General features: G+C 41.5%; 1 protein-coding gene across 1 annotated transcript in view; it reads left to right on the top strand.

Annotated features, from left to right (window-relative positions):
• DNAH14 (dynein axonemal heavy chain 14) overlaps positions 1 to 26007 on the top strand; it is a 472613-nt gene that overhangs the window by 91123 nt on the left and 355483 nt on the right. The window contains exons 18-25 of the mRNA XM_061626120.1: positions 1168 to 1308; positions 2602 to 2765; positions 7223 to 7570; positions 9166 to 9507; positions 12707 to 13100; positions 13678 to 13868; positions 15262 to 15507; positions 22966 to 23087. Coding sequence (XP_061482104.1) covers positions 1168 to 1308; positions 2602 to 2765; positions 7223 to 7570; positions 9166 to 9507; positions 12707 to 13100; positions 13678 to 13868; positions 15262 to 15507; positions 22966 to 23087 — 1948 coding nt within the window. The remainder of the gene's footprint in view (positions 1 to 1167; positions 1309 to 2601; positions 2766 to 7222; positions 7571 to 9165; positions 9508 to 12706; positions 13101 to 13677; positions 13869 to 15261; positions 15508 to 22965; positions 23088 to 26007) is intronic.

Here is a 26007-nt window from a genome sequence, read left to right as displayed (position 1 = left end):
TGAAATAAAGGATATTGTATTTGAATTCTGTGAATATATGAAAATTTCTGCTCTTAATTTTAGTAAGTGTACATAGTGTTTATTAATATGATGATGATTCATAATGTCCTGAGATTGTAAGATATTCCTTCTGTTTTGTAGATTACATAAAGTAGACAAACTTATGAATAACCATGAATGCTGATTCACTAGATAGACAAACGGTTTGTGAATTGGTATTGATGTTCATTAATGAATTTATCATTATTAAATACTAAACTATTCAATACATTTATTCTGCGATATTCCATGTACTTAAGTACTCTGTGTTACCTACTAACATCATTTGGGTGTGTGCAAGAGGAGGTCCTCAGTATATTTTGCTCTGGACCACAGGTTACGACTCTATGGCCCTAAGTCTCAGGACTGGTTGCTTCATGTTGTGATCTGTGGCACTTCAGTTTCTCAGTGAAGAACCTTCTACACTGTCTCTACCCAGGATGGTCATTGGCTCCTCCTGGGCAAGAAAGAGTATAAGAAGGCTTCCTGCTTTTGTGGAAATTTGATTGAACAACAAAGTCTACCTGCATTCTGGGATGCCTTGTATTTCTAGTCTTGCTCTCTGGTTTTGCCATCTGTTTTGCTCTCTGAACATTATTGCTCTTTGTTTCTGACTCCAGGCATATTTTCTGGGCCTGCTCACTGCCTAGTTTGCCCTCCAATCCTGATTACTCTTTGGTACTGATTCTTGATTTGCTTTCTGGTCTTGCTTTCTGGGTTGCCCTTTGTCCTGATTTATTCATCATCAATATCACCATATCTGTCAACTGAGAACAACTCTTAATGCATCTAGTGGGTTCTAGTCCACAAAAGCTTATACAAAAATAACTGTTAGACTCAAATCCTAACATAACTTGAAGGAAAGTTTCCCATCTCTTCCTCTCCCCTGCAGTTACTTGCAATTCCCCAAAAGCCCCTCCTGAGTATCAGAGGGGGGTTCCTCCTGAACAGGATGAGATGGGGTTCAGGGAATGCAGTGAGGAGGAAGAGGGCATATAAAACTTCTGAGAATTTCCTTAAGTTAACTTGTTTTAGGATCTAAGCCTAATTTTGAGTGAGTCCCCCACTCTCCCCACCAGCCCTTAGTGTTAGACTAAGTTACCACAGACTCTTTTACATTTTCTGAAGGTCTTTTGCCATCAAAGAGGAAATCCATTGTTTTCTTATCTAGTTCTCCAGCATTTGCTACAGATATATATCTAGTTCCTAATAGAAGAGAGTTTTCAACGCAGTTGCAAGGAATTGTGGATGGACTAGAAAACATTATTGGTAAGTAATCCTAGTTGAACCATGTTCAATGCTAGATATAATTATTATTATTTAATTAACATTAAGTTAGCACGGATGGTGTATTATATAGTGGTAAAGTAGAGAATTGGAATAAACTGATTCATTCTCACAATGAGGAGATGGAAGAAGTGGGTTCCTCCAAGTATCTGTATTGTGACCAGGTTTTGTTTCTTTTGGTTACTTGTTCATAAATTACTGGAGTTAGGAGTGAGCAGTTAGGTGGCCATGCTTGCTGATGACACTAAGAGGGTGGTAAAGACAAAAAGGAATTGCAAGAAGCTCCAAACGAATCTCTCCAAACTGGGTGAATTGGATTGCTATTTTTTATTTGAAATAGTTATGTATAACTTTATATTTTAAAAAATTCAAAGCAGTATACTGTTCACTAAAATTATATAAAATTATATAAAATTGTATCTCTCTGCTTCACAGGGATTGGTAACAAAAACAAACTAACAAAAAGCACTGGAATTCTAGGATGGCGAATGGTGCCCAGTGATGTTACTGGAAAGGGAAGAAAAGCATGTTAGGAATATATATCATTACCAAATAATAGGGAAATACGTATAGTCTACAATTTAAAAGAATTGTGGAGGACGAAAGTGAAAAGCATTTGATGCAGAGACTTCTCTGCTATTCCTGTGGCTGGAGGAATGAGCAGAGGGAAATCAACTGAAAGGGACATTTAAAGTGGATTCCTCCAACATTCTTAACTTTGTACTATCATATGAAATTGATTACGGAGACCAAAAAATCCCTTTTAATTTAAAATTAAATCTGATTCTTGGAAAGTGACTTTTCTTCCCTGCGATTGCTTTTATATTACTTTGGTAAATTATAGCACAACTAGATATTGTAGGAACAGAACTTAAATTGAGTTATGCCAAATTCCTATAAATGGGTGTGAGCAAGTACAGCATATGTGGATAGAAGGGAGAAATTTGCCCACGTGTGGGAAGAAGTTCAGCTCCAACATGCATATCCATTTTGCACTTTAAATTATTCACCCTCCCTGGTTTATAGGAGTTTATTGAAATAAACTGAATTGATATTTCTCTTACTGTTGCATACTGTTTCTACTGCTTGCCCATGTTTCAAAATTGCCCATGTAATTTTTTTTGGTGGGGTGGGGAGATGCCTATTAAAAATAATTTAGAAGTCTTACTCCATGCCCAGGGCTAGTTGGGCAGTTGTATGTCTCATGGCCTTTTCTTTGTACTGCTGTGTGGTAATTTCTAAGTTTATAACTACTTTTACATTCTCTCTTATTAGATCAGGTTGTGCCTTTTTCTCAAGACCCTCGGCTATTGATCTTCATAACTCAATCTGTACATAAAATAATGCAGCCACACATTGATCCTGAACCAGGACAATATTTAGCAATATGGCCAAACTGTGATCTCATTCTAGGGACGGATCCAGATTACCAAAGCAAAGTATGTTTTTAAATTACATGAAACTAACATTTGGAACCAAACATATATTTTGTCAGAGAAATGTGTCAACCATGATCTTGACAATGTGCAATATAATGTATTCGTTTCAGTTGCTCCAATTCCACTGGCTGTATTCTGCAGTTTGAAAGCATCAGATGATGCTATATGTCAAAAGATGGGTACATTTTTATTTATTTATTTACATGTATATCCCACCTATCCCCCAAGGAGCTCAAGATGGTGTACATAGTTCTCCTCCCTCTCCATTTTATCCTCCCAACAACCCTTTGAGGTAGGTTAAGCTGAGAGATTGTGACTGGCCCAAGGTCACCCAGTAAGCTTCATGGCTGAGTGGGGATTTAAACCCTGGTCTCCCAGATCCCAGTTCAGTACCCTAACCACTACATCACACTGGCTCATTACATTAACCAACAGATAAAAGAATGCAAAAGCCACAAATTTTCATCTTGTCAATAAAAGTGTGCATAGAAAAGATGGACCAATTATATAGGTCAGCTTCCTGTGTTACTAAGGCATTGGAATATATTGTAGTAGTACTTGCTAGAAGAGAAACCTGCATAACATGCACTGTATAATAACAATGACAGCTATAAAGATAAAAAGATATTTATTTAAGACTTATTAGCATTTCTAAGTGATGTACCTAAAAATAAACCATACAGAAAATAAAACAAAAGTTTATCAAACACTGCCTTAAAATGCCTGCTGTAAAATGTCATGCACCTGAAATTCAGCAAGGAGATTGCCTTTCTAATCTCAGTCAGGAGGGAGTTCCACAGGATTGGGTCCACAACACTGAATGCATGGCTTCAAGTAGCAAGCCATGCATCAGCCACAGAGGACCACCAACAGAGACTCCTCCAAAGATCCCATTGATTGGGCTGGATAGAAGGGATCACACAGTCCTTCAGATATCCTAGACCCAATGAAATCCTTGATTTATGCAGATGATCATATATTTTTAAACTATATTCCTGTAGTATGGGCGATAATGACAAAGCAACGAAAGTGGATTTTGTGAGTCCTTATGGTTACTAATACTTCAGAGCCTGGAAGGATAGATGCTCATCCACTGTCTATTATGCAGTGGTTTGAGGACCTCACCACCCTTGCTGTTAAAATTGTGACAAGAGCAACTCTCATTGGTTCTCTTTGCATGGGGAGAGAGAGAGAGAGAGATAGTCTTTCTAGCTGCCACTGACCTGTACTCATCTTTTTCTGTCTGCCTTCCTTTTGTGTAAAATGATATATCTTAGAAGCTATTCTCACTTTGGACTCGCCTTCCAGTTTACTCTCTCTGCTGTCTCCTCTCCTCTAGCATGAAGGGCAATATCCAAGCATGGTCATTGCATCCTCCAACTTAGCTAGATAGAAGTAACATCTTTCCTATTCAGTATGTATTTCTATTAATAAAGTAGTCTTTTCTTATTTTGAAATTAAGTCACAGTGATTCAAAGCAAGGTAAAAGCTTGCTTTCTGTCAGGTAAAATCACACCCACGCTGCAAGAGCACTGAGCAAGCTACACTAACCTAATTCTGCTAATATACTAAAACTCTCAACTGGTGTACCAGCTGTTAGAGCCAACACGTGATGAATTTGAACACATTTCCTATAAACGTTAATCTTGTGTGGATACCTGTTTGGACATCTGGATTACTTTCTTTAACTTATTACAGCCACAAGAGTGGCTGTATACTATAACCAGTGTGGATTTTTCACATTCCGCAATGTTAAATACAGCCCCATGCCATTCTGCTGCTTCCCATAAGCTCATTTCAAAAAAAAGCCTTACAAAACTTATAGTCCTGAACTGAGAAATGCTTGCTTAACAACCCTCTAAGTTTTCATGACGATATGCAAAACACTCAGAGAATTGAGAGTTTGATGTGTAAAACAAGAGAAAAAAAATCCAGATCTCTGCTGGATTTTTTTGTCAGATTTCCCATAATTTGTTGAAATTAATTAAAAATCAGCCATGTTCACAGAGTACCTGTAATCCAATTACAAACCTTTCTCATACTTTGACCTGCATCTTCTGCAGTTCAAAAGTTTTAAAATGTCTGGCTGATTTTTAATTAATTTAAGAAATGTAACATTGAAGTCAATGATAAGCACAGGCATGCTCAGTAAGAACAAATTGTCAGTGTTTTAAAGCCAGACCCACGGCTGTTTGGCTTGGGTAATCGGGTGGCCACACCCATGCCAGACCTTTATTTCACTTTAGCCAGTCATGGCTTCCCCCAAAGAATCCTTGGAAGTGTAATTTGTAAAGGGTGCTGAGAGTTGTTAGGAGACTCCTGTTCCCCTGACAGAGCTCCGGTGGCCAGAGTGATTTAGCAGTCATGCCTTCTTCTGGGATTTGTAGGTCTGTGAGGGGAATAGGGCATCTCCTAGCAACTCTCTGCCCCCTTCATAAACTACACTTCCAAGTATTCTTTGGGGGAAGCCATGACTATATAAAGTGAAATAAAGGTCTGGTGTGGATGTGTCCAGGGACAGCTTTGTTTTAAATTTGGGTGGGAAACTACATGTGTCTGCTGTCGAATAAAAAGGTGGGCCAAACCCTGAAAAACAATGATATTCGCAATATTTCCTTTTGGACAGGAAAAAGGCTTTCCCTCTCCCCCTTCATCCCTACCCCTACCGTTCCTCCCTTTCTCTCCTCCCTGTCCATGCCCCTCTCCCTGGTCAGTTTCAGCTAATCTAAGCATGACTGTACACAAGTAAATGCCATTGAACTCAAAATGTTCCCCCCTCGCCCCTTCTGTCCCCTTTCTTCACCCCTTCCATCCCCTTTCTCCACCCTTCCCCTTCCAATCCCTCCCCCTCCTTCCCTCTCCCCTCTCCTTCCCTCTCCCTTTCCCTCCTCCCTCCCTTGTGCCCCTCCCCTTCTTTCCCCCTCCTGCCCCCTCACCCCTCCCCCTCCTTCCCTCTCACCTTCCCCCTTCTCCCCTGTGGTCAGTTTCACCTATCCTAAGCATGACTGCACAGGAGTAAATCATTGAATTCAATAAGCATGCAAATTATCAGACTTGCCTTTCCCCTCTCCTCTCCCTCTCTCTTCTCCTTCCCCCTCTTTCCCTCCTTTCTCCTCCTCCCTTCTCCCTTTTTCCTCCCTTCCCCTCTTCCTTCTTCCTCCTCCCCTGCCCACTCCAGCCCTCTATCCCTCTCTCTTGTCTTCCTCCCCTCTGTGGTCAGTTTCACCTATTCTAAGCATGATTGCAGAGGAGTAAATTCCCCTGAACTCAGTAAGCATGCAAATGATCAATCCATTCTCAGCAAACTTGCACAGGATCCCATTTCTTACCTTCCGGATTAAAAAACAGAGAAATTCACTAATAGGCAAAAAAAACCCTTGCGGTTTAAGAACATATCTATAACCAACAGATATTTCCATCAAGCTTTTAAAAGCAGGGAAATTGGGCAGCTCTAGTGAATGCACCAGGGGAGCAGGAGACCTGACCTCTCTGAGATAATTATACTGCCCTACAAATTTGTAAAAATGCAAACACAATTAAGGTTGGTCATTTACAGTTCAATCCACTTCCTGTGTAGCTTGGAAGAACTTGGTAACTTGCCTCTGAGCATATGGTAAGTGGTGGTGTGTTGGTAGCCACATTTCGCTGCCTGGCTTATAGACGTGATTACTGAATATGGCAGTAGAATGATTGATATAATATTGCCACAAACCCAGTCTACAGGTATCTTGTTTTGACAATTCCTCTTCTCCCAGGCATTTTAGCATGTGTTTTTAAATTGTTTTTAAAAAATGTGTTTTTAAGTTTATATATTTGTTTTTAATGTTTTAATTGTTGTAAACCGCCCAGACAGCTTCAGCTATGGGGCGATATACAAATAAATAAATAAATAAATTCCCAAATATATTGGCATTTGGTGAATATATGACCAGTGTACAACTATTAATTCAGTAAATATGCACAAAATATTTCAAGCAGGGGTTGGTTTTTACACTGAGAATATTGCCTACTCTTCACTCAGAGGGCTTGTTTTCCAAAATATTCAAGCAGCAACAGATGATTTATTGTATTGGTTTGTGTCTTCTGTACTAGTTAAAATGTGTGGGTTAAATACAGATATGCAGCCAGGTTGTTTCAATTATATATTACTAACTGGCTGTGTTTGCATGTAATGCTAAACCATGATTTAGCACTAGAGGTATGACCCTGGATGTGCCCAAACAAAGCACTGTGCTCACATACTTCTCTTCCCACAGGGCAGTGAGAAGGACTTCACCAGACTTTAGTTTGTTATAAGGAATCCCTGGTTAGCATTATATTTGAACTAAGAAACTGCAATTTCTTCCTAGTTACAATTTGGGAAAATTATTACCATGTGGGACTTAAAACATTGTAGGGTTAGACTAATGTGCCTTTGACTTTTAAGTTTATAATCTGTTGCCATTTTAACTCTGCAGATTCTGAGCCTTCTGTCTCTTCAGAGTTGTTCATTGGGCCGAGTGGAATTTTATAGCAGAAATTTTTTAAACTATTGCAGTATGGTAGATAAAGCAAAAAACACAACTGACAAGATATCTGCATTAAACAGAGAAATGTCTACACAAGAGTTCAGAAAGATTCTGGAAAATTATACCGCTGATATAAAGGAGATCGTATGTATGATTACTGAAATGCGCATCTGTATGTTTAAGGTCAAAAGTTTCAACTATCAAATGGACTGCCTTCCATTTTTTGAATCTCTGCTTAATATAATTCATTTCTGCTTTTATGCAGCAATTGATGCAAAGAATGTACATCTTGTAGAAGTAAGTATTTCAATTTTTCATTTCATAAAGATTTAGGATAAATGCAGTTGATGGGGAATGTTTACCATTGCTAGCAGTGCAAAACAAAATATTGCATAATAGCTATGCCGTTCATAGAAAAGACTGAGAAATTTTCTGAAAGGTGGGATATTTGTTTATTAAATAATATAAATATTTTTCCCACGCATGTGAGATGATCGCAGGTGGGACTTGAGCTCCACCTTGTGGTTAAAGGCAGTTGTTTGATTTTTCAGAGTCTTCTAATTTCCCCTTGGCTCAGAACAAGTGTGGCTGTATATTTTTTTTGCTCTCTCTGCTTGATTCAATTTTCAAGCCTTTGTCTTGTCTACCTTCCATTAGTGGTTTCCCCCCCTTTTTTGCCTGGTCTCCTTAACCATTCCTTCTTTTACAGCTTATAAAAACCAATGTACTTTCCTCAGTGTCTTTTAGTTTAGTCTTCCGAGTTTTTTTGTTAGCATTTTCTTCCCTCACAGATTTCTTAGCCTTCCTCCATTTGTTCTTCTCAGCCACTTCCCACTTCTCCCCTCCTCTCTGCTTTATGTGAGCTTTATTTGGCTTCCTCCTTCTCATTTCTGGCCCTACCCCCACTACAAGCCTGCTTGAGCACAATGGCAGTGAGAAGTGGCAGTCAGCTTTTTTACAGTGACAAACCTCCACACCACACACGCCAGAGCAGGAAATGGACTGAGAAAGAGGAACCTAGAAAGAATGGTGGGTGAAGAATGAGACTTAAGGAAAAGAGAGATGAGACTGGGAATTGAGGCAAGAAGGAGCTAAAAGAAGGGAGAGGCTGATGGAAATGTACAGTGCATGGTTGTATGCTCCAGGGGAAGAGAAAGGAACTCAAGAGAGATTGGTCAAGAGATGTGGGACAAATTGAACAATAGGCAAAAAATAGAGACCTAAGGAAACTATCGTGGAGGCATGAAGAAAGGAAGAGCCAGCATGACTGGAGCAAAAATATACATAGGATATAGAGACACAAAGTTTTGAGTTCTATTAACAGAAAGGATGCAGGGAGGCAGAAGAGATTTGGCAGACTTTGGGATAGGGAGCCAATGATACATAGGATTGATAGGTCTAGAATCAAAACCAGGGATAGGTAACTTGTGGCCCTGCAAATATTGTTGGACTCCCCACTCCCATCAGCAGCCAGTGGTCAAGGATGATGTGGGTTGTCATCCAACAACATCTGGAGAGCCACAGATGTTTGATTGGATGTCTGGCCTCCTGCATGTATGTGTCCATATCCTATTGCCCTTCTGCTTCTTGTGTGCCTAGTCACATTTTGTTCTGAAGCTAGGCTAATGTGTTATTGCAATTTCAATGGTTAGCATTGCAGCTGTTCTGATGGTTGCAATAATAAACGCTTGCTGCTAGGAGGAAAGTGTCTCTGGCTCTGCTTATTGCAAATTCTTTTCCTTCCTTCTCACCCCACCTTCAAGTGTCTCACACAATCTTACTCGCCAAACTCTGGAATGCCTGTCTCATAGTGAGAAGCACTGTTCTGGAGAATAGCATATTTGTGAAGGTATATATATTTGAATGTTTTATTAATGTTTCATTGCATTTAGGTCACCAAGACAGCAGTTGCAAAGCTGAGCAAAGAACTACTAACAGTGGATGGATTCATTGAGCATTTGCTATATCTCCGTGAAATTTCCTCACAACTACCTGAAATAAAGATTCAGTATAACAGTCTTTCTGAGCTCTATTTTATTGCAAAAGACTATGACATCTTCCTTCCACTTCAGCAACTTGCTCTCTATCAGACAGTTGTACGTACACTCCAGAATCTTCGATCAACTGTCCTTATTTGTGAAAAAACGAAGGACGACTATATTATAAAATTCAATGAAGGGTTGGCAGAATATATTGACAATCTTCAGGCTGAAATGAGAGAATACAAAAGCAAAGTAAGTTATTAGGGAAACATCAAATATTTTAACCTTGTTGATAGTTGTAGAGGAATGAGTCCAAGCAGAGCTGCATTTAATTTTCCTGTTAGCTATGGGTTCTATTCAACATAATACTAAGCAGATCATTCCAGAACAAGGATTCTGAACATCACTAGTTTTTCTTCTGTAAAATGGGTATTTTGTGTGGCCATGCCAATTTCTTAGTTTTCCAATCTGTGTGCGTGGGGCAAGCAAGTGAGCAGGGTGCGTGAGCAAGGTGGGCCTGAAGGTAAGTGGGGCAGGCAGGCGAATAAGTGAGTGAGGTGGCAGCAATGCTGCAGAGCCATGACAGTTAGCAGGCACGGCAGGCCAATGAATGAAGTGGTGGTGGCGGCCAGGCAGGTCAGGCAAACCACAGAGGAACATTCAGGATAGGCTGTTGCAGCTCACCTCAGCCATCTGCCTCCCTCCTTGGCGTCCCTCCTCCACTGGAGAAAGTCTAATGGGGGGGAAAGAGGCTTGGTGACCTGTGGGTGGGGGCGGGGGAGAAGGCTTGGCCAGGTCTAAGAGGAGGGGGCATTGTGCAAGGCCTTGGGGCAGTGGGTGTTTTGCAAGGGAAGTAAGTGGGGTTGGCATTCCTAGGGTTAGGTGGTGGGGTGGGCAAGCAAAGCAAGCAGGGGCGGCAGCTCTAGCTACGCAGCATAACTGTGTTGTCTTGTGTGTAATTTAAATCCCTCTTTAGGATTGTCATCATTCTTTCCTTGAGAATTTAAGAATTATTAGACCTATTATTTGTACCACACCATCAATATAGAGCATTTTACAAAAAGCGTCAGGCCCCTGCCCTCAAGAAGCTTACAGTCTGAAAGACAAGTCATATAAAGGGAGGGTATACATAAGTTATTGCTTTTGGAAGAAAGATAATATAATTATATGTTAATATTTGTTGTTATATGCCTTCAAGTCGATTACAACTTATGGCGACCCTATGAATCTTTTGGATATATTCGTAGGGTTTTCGTGGTAAGAAATATTCAGAAGTAGTTTACCATTGCCTTCCTGTAAGCCTGCAGCACCCAGTATTCCCAGGCAGTCTCACACGCAAGTACTAACCAGGCCTGACCCTGCTTAGCTTAGATGAGATTGGGCATGTTCAGGGTAGTATGGCCGTTATGTTAATATATTTAGTAATTATATAACATTTTAGTTTAATTATCAGTAAACTTCAACCTGGGTGTCATTTAGAAAAGTATAGAACTGATATTTCTCTACTTCTCTAATAGACCTCCACCCTCTTTCTTGAAGCATGTAGAAGCTTCTACCAGCTTCCCTTGAGATGTTTCAAGGAGGCAGGTCTGTCCTGATTGGCTCTCCCTAGCTAGGCTGAACAGATAGGGCTATCTAGAGATACAAAAATTCACCTCAGGATCTGAAGACCTCTTGTCTTGCCTCAGAGAACAATACAACCATGTAAAAGGTTGAAGGCAGTCTTTTTCACATAATTTAAAATAAACACCATAAATAAAGGGAATCCTGCCTCTGTGGGAAATGTGATTATCCTGAAAGAAAGCACAGAAGCAGAAACATCCACTGAACTACTGGTGTCAATAGGCAACTTTGTTATTACTGCGTTTGAGACAGGAAAATTGAAAAGTAAATTTGTGGTGAAAATATGATCATTAATATAAAATCCTCTTCTTTAAAAAAGGGACTTCTGTGACATTTGGCTTCCCTGCAATTGATGATAATGTTGTGTTGAAAAGAAACAAGTCATTAGGGTCCCATGGGCATTAGAACTTTCCAGTTAGACTTGATGCTAACCTGCAACTTGTGAATGCATAGTGAAATAGGGCCTTGCTTTGGAGGCAATTATTTGTGGGTGTCTGACAATGAATTGTCATGTTATGTTGGTCATGTTATGTTGGTCAAAGGTCATTTGCCTGAAAACCTGTTTTTCCAGAGTTTCTAATAAACATTAGTTTGACACTTGCTCATGAAATATTGACTCTTAACGTATATTGCTGCAAATTTTTTTTATTATTATTATTCATACCTTTAGAGAATACAGTCATCCAAGATATGGATAAATTCTTGAGGCTGCAAAACTTATGTTGGTCACATCTTTTAAAACACAACAAAAGTGTGGCATACGTCTTGATTATTTTTGTAAGGAAGATCAATCCAGTTAACAGTTTAGTGTTAACTGAAGTTCAAATAATATTAGCTAAAACATAAAATATCATGTAAAGAGGTTTACAACTGTTATGCTGGTCACTACAGAATTCCCCTGTTTTGATCTATTTTAGTTGTTTTTAGGGCCATGCTCCATATTCAGCCAAACCCTGTGCCAAATTGAGCCTCTTTGGAGGCTTTTGGGCCTTGGCTGAGTCAGATTCAGATAGCCCTGGATTGCTACAGATCAGGTATGGAGGCCCAGAGTGATCTGGGGCTATCAGGGAGCATGGTGTGTGGGGTGAGTGACAACATCCAATGCTGGGTGCCAGCCTCTGCAGTGAGGAGGACGCAGAGCGGCTGCCAGAGAGCCCCCTAACTGATACCAACCTGTTACATGGCTCTTCAACAGTCCACTTCAACAATGTTCTCTCTTCAAAGCTGGTGCACAAAGAAAGAGCCAGTGTGGGGCAGGCCGAGGCCTAAGGCCTGGCCTTGACTCTGCCCAGTTCAGGCTTTCCCGGGATCGCCTGAGATCTCTGGCAATTCCACAAGAGCAAGCATGGGCAAGAGGAGGAATCTTGCTTCCATCACTCCAGGGGCATGTTCTACCCCACAAATGTGGCCCACGCTAAGTGCAAAGTGGTTCTTGCACAGTGCTGATTGCACCTGCCTGCTCTTGGGGGTGGAGAAGAAGACTTACTGTTTCCTTCCTTCCCAACCATATTTTAATTTAAAAAACCCTTAGCCCTGTCTCCTGAAAAACTTTGGAGATAGATCCAGGGCAGGGTGAGCGGTCCCATCTTAGGGACAGAGCAGGTTGACCCTCCTCGGGGCCCACAGGTCGAGGCCATGGAGTGGATCGGGAGGACTGTGCACAGCCCTAGTTGTTTTTACTGCATGTTGCACATCACCTTGAGATTTGTATGGAAAGCAATTCATAAAATAAAATAAAACTAATGCTGGGGCAGTTCAGGTCTAGTTTGGGACAGAATGAAATAAAGTTATTTGCCAATTTGCATTACCTTGTCATTTATTTATTTAGGTGCGAAACCCTGTACTACTTCTCAGTGAAACGTTGCCTAAAACAGCTAAAGAGATGATTGAAAGCCTTATAGATGAAGCAGCTGATATTAGTGAGAAAATTCTAAATTATGCAAATTACCAGACTGTTTTTGACAGTTCCATAAGTGACATGAAATCATTGTCCTTAGAAAAGCTGTCACATAGAGGTCAATCTGGAGATTGTCAGAGAGTAAATGCTGAGCTCTCTGAAATTGAAAGTGAACTAGCATTGCGTAAATTGTTGTGGGATTCACAGGAAGAATGGACCAAGCTTTTCTTTAGGTGGAAACATGCCATTTTTTGGAATCTTGATGTGGATTTAATTCAAAGAGATGTTAACAGATTCATGCAGATAATTCATATTCTAGAAAAAGGTAAAGATCTACTTGATAATTACAATGTTTATGAATTAATTGAACTAAAAATGGTTTCTTTAGATATTAAAAACTTGATTTTCAAATGGAATAACAACTTTGGCTTTAGTTCAGCTATGAAAATTTATCAGGAAAAGGCTAAATTGTCCTGTATTCTTATTGTAAGTTTATTTTAACAGAAAGATAGTGATAACATTCCAGTGTTGTGACCAAAGACAGGTCAAATCATATTGTGGTTGTACAAATGTCTCCCCCTTGTCAGTTCATTGTGCTAAACTGGAAACTATCTTTTAAATTCCAAGGAATAATTTTTGTGTGAGAGAAAGAACCTAACTATTTATACCCCTTGATTGTTGTGACTATGTGGAATATTGTTCAGAATATGGATAGTACTTTCTTTGTAAGTATAAAATAATTAAGGATTCTCTTAGGGACAACGGATTAGCTTTAATATAAAGGCAGCTGTATAAAGAAAGACCAAAAAAAAGCTTACAAAAGAAAGGAACCTTTTATTGTAAGATGTGCTTGAACCAAATAAAGTGTTTTGATATGTCCATAATAATTTCATATTTCTAAGGCTTGCCAGAAAATACTATTTTACCAGCTCTGAAGAAATCATTGTTGGATTTCAAGGAATTCTTGCCTATCATTATATGTTTAAGGAATCCTTGTCTTCAGCCAAGGCACTGGGAAACAATACAGAATATCGTTGGTCAATCAGTTTCTTGGGATAAAAGGCTTACTCTGGATAAGATTCTGGAACTCAATGTAATTATATGATTTATAATTTAGAAGTGCCACTTATTAAAATATTATGCTGTAAGATAATTATTGCAAATTCTCTATCTTTTGTAATCTGAGTTGGGCATTTTTTCAACCTTTACAGTTAACATAATTTTGTTATAATTTTTCTATTTCATTTTAATTAGAGTAGCTAGAAAACTTTAGCATACTGTATCTTACTGTTTGCCCATATGTTGTGGAATTAGTTCATTTGCTGTCATTTTGGATGTCTGGTTCAGATCACTGGATATCCCAAAAGGGCTCAAAAAGGTCTGAGAACCTGCAACTTCCCTCAAGCTTTTAAGCCCTTTCACATGGCCAATGACATAATTAGAATCAAGATGAGGCCTTGCTGGTTTTTCAGCCTCTAGGATGGTAGACCATGTACCAGACTTTTTTGTGTAAAAGTCAGAATTTTGTGTTGGTTTTGAGTATGTTTTGCATAATTGCCATTTTTTTTACTTTGTGCACATGGTTAGTGTGATTCCATCATTCAGATGTTAGTAGCATGGCATGGGAAATAACCATGAAGCAAACTGCTTTTACATTTTATCTAGAGCAAAGGGACTCCTGGAAATGGATGAGCCATTCATGTTTCTTATCTCTAGCAGTTTCACATGTTAATTCATAGGATTGTTCCAGCCTATTTCTGCATTTAAAAATAATACACAATTTTAAATACCTGTTTTATCACATTACATGAATTTCTAAATGTATTTGATCCTAAAATACACACTTTTAAAATGGATTTTGTTACTTTTCTTTAGATAAGAACTGTATTGCAAAACTGGGTTGGAGAAGTGTGAAATGTGAAGATTAATTACTTTCCAACCCATGTATTAATCTATGATGTGAGAATTAGGTCAGTTTGCAGAGCAATCTAAATTCCCCTCAGTCCGTAAGGGTTCCCTCTGCCTTTGTGGTTGCTTCCTTGATGTTCCTGATAATGTATATTCTTCTGCCCACAGGGTGCTTCCAGTATCAGAGGCAACATTCCTCTGAATATCAATTGCTGGGTAACACAAGTGGAAGAGCACTATTGTACTCATATCCCGCTTGTGGAGTTTCCATTGGCATCTGGTTGGCCACTGTAAGAAGAGGATGCTGGACTTTGGTCTAATCCATTATGGCTGTCCTTTTGGTTAATTGTGTATGATATACTACATGGGTAGATGGATGCATGTTATTAGGAGCAACCCTGTAGATGGTAGCAACAAAGATGCTTTAGTCTCAAGTCAAACGGAGTCTCAGAAATTCTTTTCTGCATACATACATTGGCTGAATATACAGTATATAACAATTATTCATTTAAAAGTATTTTATCTTTTTTGCCTACTAACAGACATATATATATATATGCTTTAATTTTTTCCTATAGATGTTTCAAAACAGAAAAGAAATAAATGAAGTATCTATAACAGCGACTAATGAAACGACTCTTGAAGTAATGCTGAAAAAGATCATTGGCCTTTGGTCCAAAACTGAGTTTCATTTAACTCAATATCGCACTGAAACATCAACTACTTTGATTATTTCATCTGCTGAAGATATAATTGCTTTGTTAGAAGATTCTCAAGTAACAATTTCAACAATTAAAGGTTCTTGTTTTGTTGGACCAATTAAGGTAAACCTTACCCGGGATGTTTTGATAGGGTTTTATTCAGTTGCCCAATCATTATGCATTGTTACTTTCCATTTTGGAAATCAAATGGAGCCTAGAAAGGATTCTTTAAATCAGTAATGTTTGAACTTTCCAGAAGCAGGACCAATCTCTAACATTTTACATTTTTTATTATGCATGATTTTTATTTACACCAAATATGTTTATCTACATTTATTTCTCTGTGGGATGATAGTCCATCAAGTGGGATCTGGCTGCCATCTAGTGACCACAGGCAAGAAATTCATTAAAATTCTGAGGAAGTAGTTGCCTCAAACATACGATGCCTCAGGCCATTTCCTGCCTCCTGTCCAGGCAGTTAACTTTTTTCTGTGCTGCTAGTTCTTGGCCTCACTTGTCCCTTTGGCTGTTTTTACCTAGCGTGTTTTCATATCTACTGTTTTTGATGAGTTTGTGTGGTCCCCATTTGTCTGGGTGTTTCATTGTTTTCCTCTCAGATTTTTGTGTCATCCATTCCCCCACCTGAGGCTGTGGGAGCTAGTTCCCTTCTCCCATCATTTTTCAGCCTCCATCTGCTCTCCTTATAGCCCTTCTCACTTAAAAAACTTCCCTTCTCCCTTATATATTTCTTCTTCTTCTTCTTGCCTTGAAATAAACACAAACAACCAACCTTGCCCTTGTATCTCCATCTTCTTTCTCCTCCCTTCCCTTGGTTGGACCAGAGCAGGAGTGGGTTACGTTTTGGATGAATTAGAGCTCTCTGCTTTGTGTGGTGTGCTTTGGGCTTAATGTTGTTGTTTTTTACTGTTCTCTGTGCCCTGTCGAGTGTGCAGGTGAGTTGATCAAAATGGCAGGCACTGGTTCCTCCTCAGAGAATCTTGACCAGACCACTGCAGTTTTGGACCATGCAGCCATGGCGGACGCTACAGGATCTGCTAGCACAGCACCTCTTCCTATGCAGCCTTTGACCCCAAGGTCCCTGGCCCCAATGGTCGCATGGGAAAGAAGTGCAACCCCAGGAAGGCTCATAAGAAGTTGAAAGCCAAAGGCTGTAAGCTCGCCTTAGACACAATGTCCTCCTCAGCCATGTAGCATACTAAAATGAAGGTAGCTGCTACTCGCGCCTCCAGGTATGCACATGATGTTGGTTGTCAGGATGATGATTCTTCTGGTGCAGCAAGAACCCTCCCCACCTCATCAGCTATAGAAAGCATTTGTAAGAACTATTATCAGAGGAGGGTGGAGGGGCATATTCCAGGCTCATTACTTAGACTCCCCTATTGAATCATCAGAGGAGGCATTCCAGGGAGCTCCAGCTTTCTCATTTTTTTCTCAGTGGCTCCCCCCAGCTCCCTTATCATAGAATAATAGAATAGTAGAGTTGGAAGGGGCCTATAAGGCCTTCAAGTCCAACCCCCTGCACAATGCAGTAATCCAAATCAAAGCATTCCCAACAGATCGCTGTCCAGCTGCCTCTTGAATGCTTCCGGTGTCGGAGAGCCCACTACATGTCTAGGTAATTGATTCCATTGTCGTATGGCTCTAACAGTTAGGAAGTTTTTCCTGATGTCCAGTCGAAATCTGGCTTCCTGCAACTTGAGCCCATTATTCCGTGTTCTGGGATGATCGAGAAGAGATCCCAGCCCTCCTCTATGTGACAACCTTTCATGTCCTTGAAGAGTGCTATCATATCTCCCCTCAGTCTTCTCTTCTCCAGGCTAAACATGCCCAGTTCTTTCAGTCTGTCCTCATAGGGGTTTGTTTCCAGTCCCCTGATCATCCTTGTTGCCCTCCTCTGACCCTGTTCCAGTTTGTCTGCATCCTTAAAGTGCGGAGACCAGAACTGGATGCAGTATTCAAGATGAGGCCTAACCAGTGCTTGCCTCCACCCCAGCCTTTTCAACTAACATCTGAAGTCTTGACCCAAATCAAGGAGGTTCTTTTAAGGGCTCTGTCCTCCGAACTGTTATCTCCTGGACTGCGCTAGGGGTAACTCCAAGGTCTTCAGCAGCATGTCCCACCAGCAAAGTCTGTGCCTGTGGCCACTCCTAGTGTTCCCTTTAAAGTGGCAGCCAACCCTGATCTGTCTCTCCCGTTTCACACACAAGCCTCTAAATTTGCTACAAGTTCTTGTTAAGTAATTCCTTACTCAGAGACTGTGGGTCATTCTTCAAAGGATGACACTCCCTTCCCCGATCCCGTTGTGTTTTCTAAGGGAAAACTAATATCCCATATGGGGATCCACTAGCTCCCTTCTTGAACCCTGAGTCAGAGGGTCAGAGATGGAGGAGACTTCTTCCTATCATTTATGCCAGGCTAACCACCTGTTGCTGCTTCTTTGCAAAACCTTACAAGCTCTGGACTTAAATGAGCTGCCCAGTGAGCCTGCTGCTGACCCTTCCAAGGGGGCGTCAATTTTAACAGAGCCCAAGTCTTTGGTCAAAGCCATTCCAGTTCCTGGCCCTTTTAAGAAGCTTACCAAGGGCAAATGAAACACCCCCCTGAAGTCTAGACGAGCAACATCACTTGTCTATAAGTTTTATACATTGGAGCTTTGCTGAAAATTGGAGTAGATGGCCCTCTGTCTACCTTAGTTCTCATTCGCTTCTTCCTAAAGAAGGAGATGCAAATTCAAAAACACATCTGAGAACTTATGAGGCCACTGTTCCATCCATGTGGACTGTGATAGGAAGATACTGTTGAAACTGCATATGGTAGCCGCCTTTGTGGTTGATGCCACTTTGGGTGCTTGTCATGGCCCCGTCAGAGGACTCATCAGACGAGGATGACTCGGGAGTAACAGCAGCAGACCCAGAAGGAGAAATGGAGGAAACTCCTGAGAACCCAGCTCCTTCTCCCCCTCAGCTGCAGAGCACCCCAGACACAGCTGAAGCCCTTCAGCCAGACGCAGACAGTGAACAGGATACTCCCCCCTCACCTGCAGAACGTAGACAGCAGAAGGTCAGGCAGAAGAGGGGCAGGCCTGTCCACTTAAGGCCAAAACGCTGAGGGCTCACACCTGCTGACAAACCTGCTCCTTAGAAGTCAAACCTTGGCTTCAGCTTGTTGCTGACTACAACGTCAGGCGTGGCTTCGTATGTTTCTAGTTTCCCTGAATCTTATATTAGACTGACCCCTTAGCAATTGAACCCGGACCTCTACTGACCTCGCTTCTGGACTTCTGGCTTGGCACGTAAGCTTAGGAAGGGCCTTGCCCTTATCATGCTTCATCCTCGTTAGCCTGGCAGATTTACGACCAGACTGCCAGCTAAGGACTTTCCTGCCCTGATAACTACCCAGGAATTTCCAGCCCCCACCGGCACTGCTGTCTCAGTGCAGAGCTGACAGTGCTACACAATTTTCTGCTCAGTCTTTAGTTGCCAGGATAGTTGCCAGGAGGACATTGTGGCTTCATCATGGGATGCAGGCATGGCAGCATAGGTGAATGTCTATTTCCTCTATGTTGGGTCAAAGCTTTTCAGGGAAGATACCCACAAGGATGTCCTAGTGGACTCAAAGAAGAAGCAAAAATTGGTGATTGTGACCTTTAGGTGGAATGATAGGCAGTCTTTTTGTAGGTTTGCTCCCTATAAGTCTTCTTCTCAGCCCTTTCGGACCAGCAGGGTCTTGGACAAAGGATGCAATTTTTGCTCAAGCTATAAGTACTGGCACAGAAACCATTTCCAAGACAGATCTCACTAGTCTTGGAATAAGTTTGCCTTTCATCTTCTCACTCCAAGAGGGACAGAACATAGTAACAACAGCAATATTGATGCCAGCGCCCCTCCAGTGGGGGGCAGGCTCTTGCAGTTCTCTATGGCTTGGCAACATTTTACTACCAACCAGTGGGTTCTGGAGGTAATCCAAGATGGATAAAGGATAGAACTGCAATTCCTTCCTCCCACCCAATTTATTCCTTCCCTGGTTTTCACAGAAACAAGAAGTGGTTGTGGAGGTCACATGGCATCTTATGGAAATTTAGGCTGTTGAGGTGGTGAAGCCCACAGGCTGCTTCTCTGGGGTCTACTCCTTTTTTCTTGTGACCAAACATGTTGAATCCTAGAGGGCCATTTTGGACCTTTCCCCCCCAATCAATTCGTCCTTTACAGAAAATTCAGGATGAGTCCTTTTGTTCATCAGAGATGCTCTGTAGCCTCTGGACGTCCTTGCCTCTATAAGACTTGGAGGACACTTACCTGCACATGCTGATCCATCCTCAGCACAGGAAATATCTATGGCTTGCATATGGCCCTAACCATTTTCAATATTGAGCCATGCTTTTTGTCCTTTGCCTACACCAAGGGTGTTCATGAAGATTATGGTCACCCTGGTGTCACATCTGCACCTCCAGGGTGTCCATATGATTGCTACCTAGATGATCTCTTGATTTGTTCAGAGAGTGCACTTCAATCACAATGAGACATCTGACAGACTCTGCTGCCCATGGGCTTACAGCTTCTATGTCAATGAAAACAAGAGTAACATAGTCCTTTCTCAGTGGCTACAACAACTGGACACAATCTTGGACACTTCTCACACTCTAATCTTTCTGTTTCCAGAGCGGATAACTACCCTCAAAGAGACAGCTTCTTCTCTGCTTTCTGTGACCTCAGCAGATGTCATGTTCCTATCCAAGACTCTGGGTCTGTTCATTTCTACAATTCATATCACTTCATGGGACTGCTGTCTCATGCAGGTCCTGCAATGGGCACTGCAGCTTTACCAATGGGACATCATGAGCAGCAGACATCGGTCAATACCTCTTTTCCTAACCTCAAAGATGGTGGACATCCTTGACCAATCTGCAGAAGGGAATTCTCTTCCGGGACCCTCAGTGAATGATAATCACTACAGATGCAAGTCTTCAGTGCTGGGGCCCCCACTGAAGTTCAGAGTGTGTGCAGGGTCAGTGGACAGATTTGGAAGCCCATCACAGCATCAGTTCAATGGAGCTTATGGTGCCAGATTGGCCATTCCAAATTTCATCCAGAGATTTCAGCTCTATAATGTCTTTCTCCTTACGGAAAATACAATGGTAAAAGCTCATATCATTTCATGGGGGCAGGGGGGGACACCATCAAGGAGTCTTTAGGACTCAGTGATGATTTGAATCAGATAGGCTCAGTATGCCAGTGGGTGTCCCCGGGGGAGTGCGCCACAGAGTTTTGCAAAGATCCAGCTACAATCCGGTCTTGGTGGACTTGTTCACCTCCTTCCACCCTTGAAAGGTTCTGCATTCCTTTGTCTGTTACCAGACAGTCAGGTGGAGGTGGTGAATGCTCTAAGGACCTCTTGGCTACCAGGCCTCCTGTACACATTTGCTCTGACCTTTCTCCTTGCTTGGGCTGTGAGGAAACCTCAGGAGGAATGGTCCAAACTGATCTTGATTGCTCCATTCTAGCCATGTCAAAGTGCTACATCTCTCAACTACCAATCCATGCACCCTCCCTCTTCAATCAGACTTGCTATCCTAGGGTTCAGTGTGGTTTCTGGATCCCACCTGGCTGAAGCTGACAGCCTGGCTCTTGAGCAGCACTATTTGAAGAAGTCAGATCTTTCTGCTGTGGTGATTAATACCAACTTGTCTTCCCACTGCCTCCCCATGGTACATATTTATCATTCTACATGGAAAAGCTTTGTTAATTGGTGCTCCAGAAAGAAGCTGCACCCCTCCAAGGCCAAAATAGCTCATATTATTGGCTTCCTTCAAGACGGTCTCCATAAGGGCCTCAAGGTTAACATCCTATGTCAGCAAGTCTCAGTTATCTCATGTGTTCTTTCCCTCCATTCTTCACAAGCTGTTGGCTCTCATTCTCTGATAAAACATTTCCTGAAGGGTGCTTCCAGTGTTACACCACTGTCCTTCCTGAAACCTTCACAAGGTGCTGACCACTCTTCAGCATTCTCCTTTTGAACAGTTCCGATAAGAGTCCTTTCCTTAAAAGCCCTTTTCTTGGTGGTGATCATTTCTGCTAGGCATATTTCTGAGCTGTATGCTTTATACATTTCTGAGCTACATGCTTTATACCTTATACAGAAACATCTGTATCTTCCACAAGGACCATGTAATCTTACACATGGATCCCTGCTTTGGGCCCATAGTGAATTCCTCATTGCATCACCAGCAGGAGTTAATCCTTCCTACCTTTTGCCCAAATCATGTTCACCCTCCTGAGAACGCCTGGCACTCCCTCGATGTTTGGAGGGTGTTGAAGGTGTATATTTAGCTTAAAGGACTTTTGATTGATTGAGTCCCTTTTGTTTCCTTTCACTCCACCTGTAGGAAAAAATGTTCAGTGCCACATTGTCATTTTGGTTGACAGCCTCTATTAGTTTAACATTCAAAGTCTTAAATTTAGCTGTTCCACAGAATATAACTGCTCATTCAACCAGGTTCTTCTGTTGGTTAACCTTCAGACTCACCATGAAATTTACTGGGGTATCATGTATGCGAGATGACTTACTTCCTCAGAATTTTACTGAATTCCCTGCCTGTAGATGCTAGATGGTAATCAAAGCCTACTTGATGGACTATTATCCAGGAGAAATTTCTTTCAGATAAGGACCAATGCCCCTTTCTCTGTCCCCATCTTCCTTCTTTCTTTCACTTTCTGTCTGCAAATGATGGCCATGGCTCTGCGTATGTGGCCCACTTTCCATATAATTATGACTCACTTGTGAGTTGCGGTCCACCAGTTGAAAATCAATGCTTTAAATAATTCAAATTTGTAACACAATCTATCCTGAATGCACAAAAATTAGATTATTCTATTTATGTATCAATTAAAAATATTTTCTATACTGCCTGCCATGATGTACAATAACAAAAAATACAAAACAAATACAAAATGCACAAACTAGAAGACAGTTAGTCAGATAAAGCTATAATGGCAGGCATCATGAGCCAGCAAAGGTCAAAGTAAACAAAAAAGTATTCAGGTGCGTTGGAACTTTAATAAGGTTGACATAAGCCTTATTTCTGGGGAAAGGCTATTCCAGATTATGGGTGCCACCACAGAAAAGGCTTCCTGTTTGTTGCCAGACAGACACCTGCAGGTTGTGGCATAACTAGGAGGGCTTCTGAAGTTGATCACAATGGCCAGATGGATCTATATGGGAGAAGGCATTCTCTCAGATAACCTAATCCTGGGTTTCTAAGTTAGTACTAAAATCTTAAACTTGACCAGATTGGACACCAGTAAAGTTCTTTCAACAAAGGTGTTAGGTGTCTATGGCTAGGCATACTGCTCCGCAACCTTGCTGATACATTCTTCAGTACCTGCAACTTCCTGACCACACATAAGAGTGCATAGAGTGCATTACAATAAAAGAGATATGAGTTACCAACCTGTGATGTTGTGAGTCTGGTTGTGAGTGAATTTGATTTGCTAAGCCAAATGTATAAAAGAGGAGGAATATCTGGTACTGCCTTAGGTATGATTTTTCTGCTTTATGTGGTAGAGTCTTGTGGATGCTTGGGATCGTAAGCTAAACCTATTTTCGTGTACTCTGGAGGAATGGTTGAATTGTCAAAGGAACTGGATTTATCTTGAGCCAATATTTCGTGCTCCAGAAATAAAAAGGTAAACGTAGGTGCAGCAGTACTGTCTCACCTGCCACTGAATAATTTCCTGTCAAAGCAAAAATAAAACATGAATTAGTTAATTTTAAATTTTTTGCTACATCCTGTTCTGAAATGTATGTAGCATTTTTTTGGATTAGTAAGAGCTACAGTATGACCTAATTCACATAATACTAAGACAGAAAATGGCTAAGCATGAATGAGCAAGTATGTCAAGATCAGGGATGGGAAACCTTTTTCAGCCCGAGGGCCAGATCAAAAACTGGGCCACTCATCTGTTAATCACCCTTACATCGTTATGACATCAGGTAACAATTTCAAAGAGGCTTGCTGACAGCTTTTTCCAATTACAGGTGTGGTTTGGATTCAGATTGTGCCCACAAACTGTATGTGTGTTAGGCAGATGAGAGTAAATCTCCCAACATCTATTCCTACAAAAATTCTTCTGAAATGAACAAGAACCTTGTTCCAGAAAATTAGTTTGATGAACAATAGATGACATTCAACATCACATAAAGCATATTTCTGCTTGTGCATTAAAACTTCCACTTCCTTGCCTCCCCTTTGCAGACCATTTCCTTCCATATTTACAGGATACTCCAAACCTCTGGGGTACATGGGGGAATGCAAGGGGGAGGAGAGGAAGGAGAAGTCCCATGGTATGAGTGGAGGTCCATTCTGCTGGTGGACAAGCACCACTGGATGTTACCCAATGACTTTAGTATTTATTTATTTATTACATCTTGTATACCGCCCCATAGCTGAAGCTCTCTGGGCGGTTTACAACAATTAAAACATTAAAAACAAATATACAAATTTAAAAACACATATTTAAAAGCCAATTTTTATCAATTAGAAAGCAAAAGCTACAGACTGTATTGAATAAATGTCATCTCCTGACCAAACAGATCCACGAAATCAGAAGGATTTGGAGATTAGGTGTAAAGGTGGACAAATATTTGTTTAATTAATTTGTTACTATTGTAACAGGAAGGAAGTGTAGGGGACCCATTGAAATGGTCCGCCTTCAGAGACTTACTGAATCTGAAGGATTCCTGAATGCTCTGTGGGATTTTCTGGCTGATAAGGCTGCCACTCCTGTCGAGGCTCTTGTCACATAGTGGAATGATGAGATGCACAGAGTCATTGATACAGTATCTCCTGAGTGCCCTTGCCATCTGTGGAGCACATAGGCCACTTTAGTGACTTGTGTTCAGTGAAACAGGAGGGTCAGTGGCTAGAATGCAGGTGGCGTAAATCTCAATCTGAACCTGACTGAACATGTGTGAAGGTGCATTACTGTGCCTACCATATGGCAGTGCTGGTGGTGAAGAAAGCTTACTTCTCCACCACCATTGCATCTGCAAGTAGATGTCCAGCAGAGCTTTTCTGAATGATGGGGTTTTGTCATCTGGTCAAGAGAGTGTTGCTCTGACACCCTTGGTAGCTTGCTGTAGAATAATCTTTGTGAGGCACTTCAAGGACAAAGTTGCTCAGATTCAGACAGAGTTGGATGCCACAGTTAGAAACAGTCCAGTGGAGGCATCCAGAACACTGTCTGTTCCATCTATACTGGATTAGTTTCGATTATTGTGGCCTGAGGATGTGGACAAGCTGCTTAAAGATGTGTGGCCTATCACTTGCCTCCTTGACCCTTGCCCGTCTTTGCTTCTCAGAGCTAGCTGTGGGGTTTGACTGGATGGGTCCAGGGAGTGATCAATGCTTCACTGGACAAGGGGGTAGTACCATCCACCTTGAAGGAGTCAGTGACATGTCCTCTCATTAGGAGGACCTGCTTGGACCCAGAAGTGTTACACAACTATCACCCCTTGGTGAATATTCTCTTTTTGAGCAAGGTGCTTGAGATGGTGGTGGCAGTACAACTTCAGGCATGCTTGGAAGCAACTGATTTCTTGGATCAATTTCAGTGTGGCTTCAGGCCTACTCATGGCACTGAAACTGCCTTGATTACCCTGGTTGATGACCTTTGTCAGAAGATAGATAGCGGGAGTGTGACCCTGCTTGTTCTCCTTCATCTGTTGGTGCCTTTTGATACTATAGACCCAGGATCCTTCTGGAGCATCTCAGGGAGATGGGGATGGGGGGCACCTTGCTTCATTGCTTCTGCTCCTACCTCCAGGGTCATTTCCAGAAAGTAGTTATGGGAGACTGTATTTCGGCACCATTGGAGTTGTGTTGTGGTGTCCCTCAGGGTTCCATCTTGTCCCCCATGCCATTTAATATCTATATGAAGGTGCTGGGAGTTGTCATCAGGAGATTTGGAGTGAGGTTTCACCAATATGCGGATGACACCCAACTCTATTTCTCTGTTCCATCTGAACTGGAGAGGGTTGAGTTGTTAGTCTGGTGCTTGGAGACAGTGATAGGCTGAATGTGGGCCAGTAAACTTAAGGGGAATCCTGAGAAGACAGACGTGTTATATGCCCCAAGTTCTTGAGTTGGGGGGGATTGCCTGTCCTGAATAGGATTCTACTTCCTGGATGGATCAGGTCCATGCCTTGGGGTGCTCCTGGATTCAACCTTGTTTCTGAAGCCCAGGAAGTCTTGGAGATTAAGAGTGTCTTTTTTCAGCTATGGCGGGTTCACCACTATGGCCTGTGTTGGACAAAGATGACTTGGTCACTTTTTTCCATGCTCGGATAACTTCCAGTTTAGATTATTACAATGCGCTCTACATGGGGCTTCCCTGGAAAATGACTCGGAAACTTCAACTGGTCCAAAATGCAGCAGCCAGATTATTGGTTGTTGTTCTATTTAGATCTCATGTAACCCTTGTTTTAAAACAGCTGCACTGGTTGCCAGTTTCTAGACCCAATTCAAGGTGCTCACACTGGTTTTTAAAGCCCTAAATGACTTAGGTCTCAAATATCTGAAAGACTGTCTCCTTCCCTGCAAATGCT

This window comes from Rhineura floridana, chromosome 4, assembly GCF_030035675.1.
Source record: "Rhineura floridana isolate rRhiFlo1 chromosome 4, rRhiFlo1.hap2, whole genome shotgun sequence".
NCBI classification, from domain to species: Eukaryota; Metazoa; Chordata; class Lepidosauria; order Squamata; family Rhineuridae; genus Rhineura; species Rhineura floridana.
This window is presented reverse-complemented; position numbering and strand designations above follow the sequence as displayed.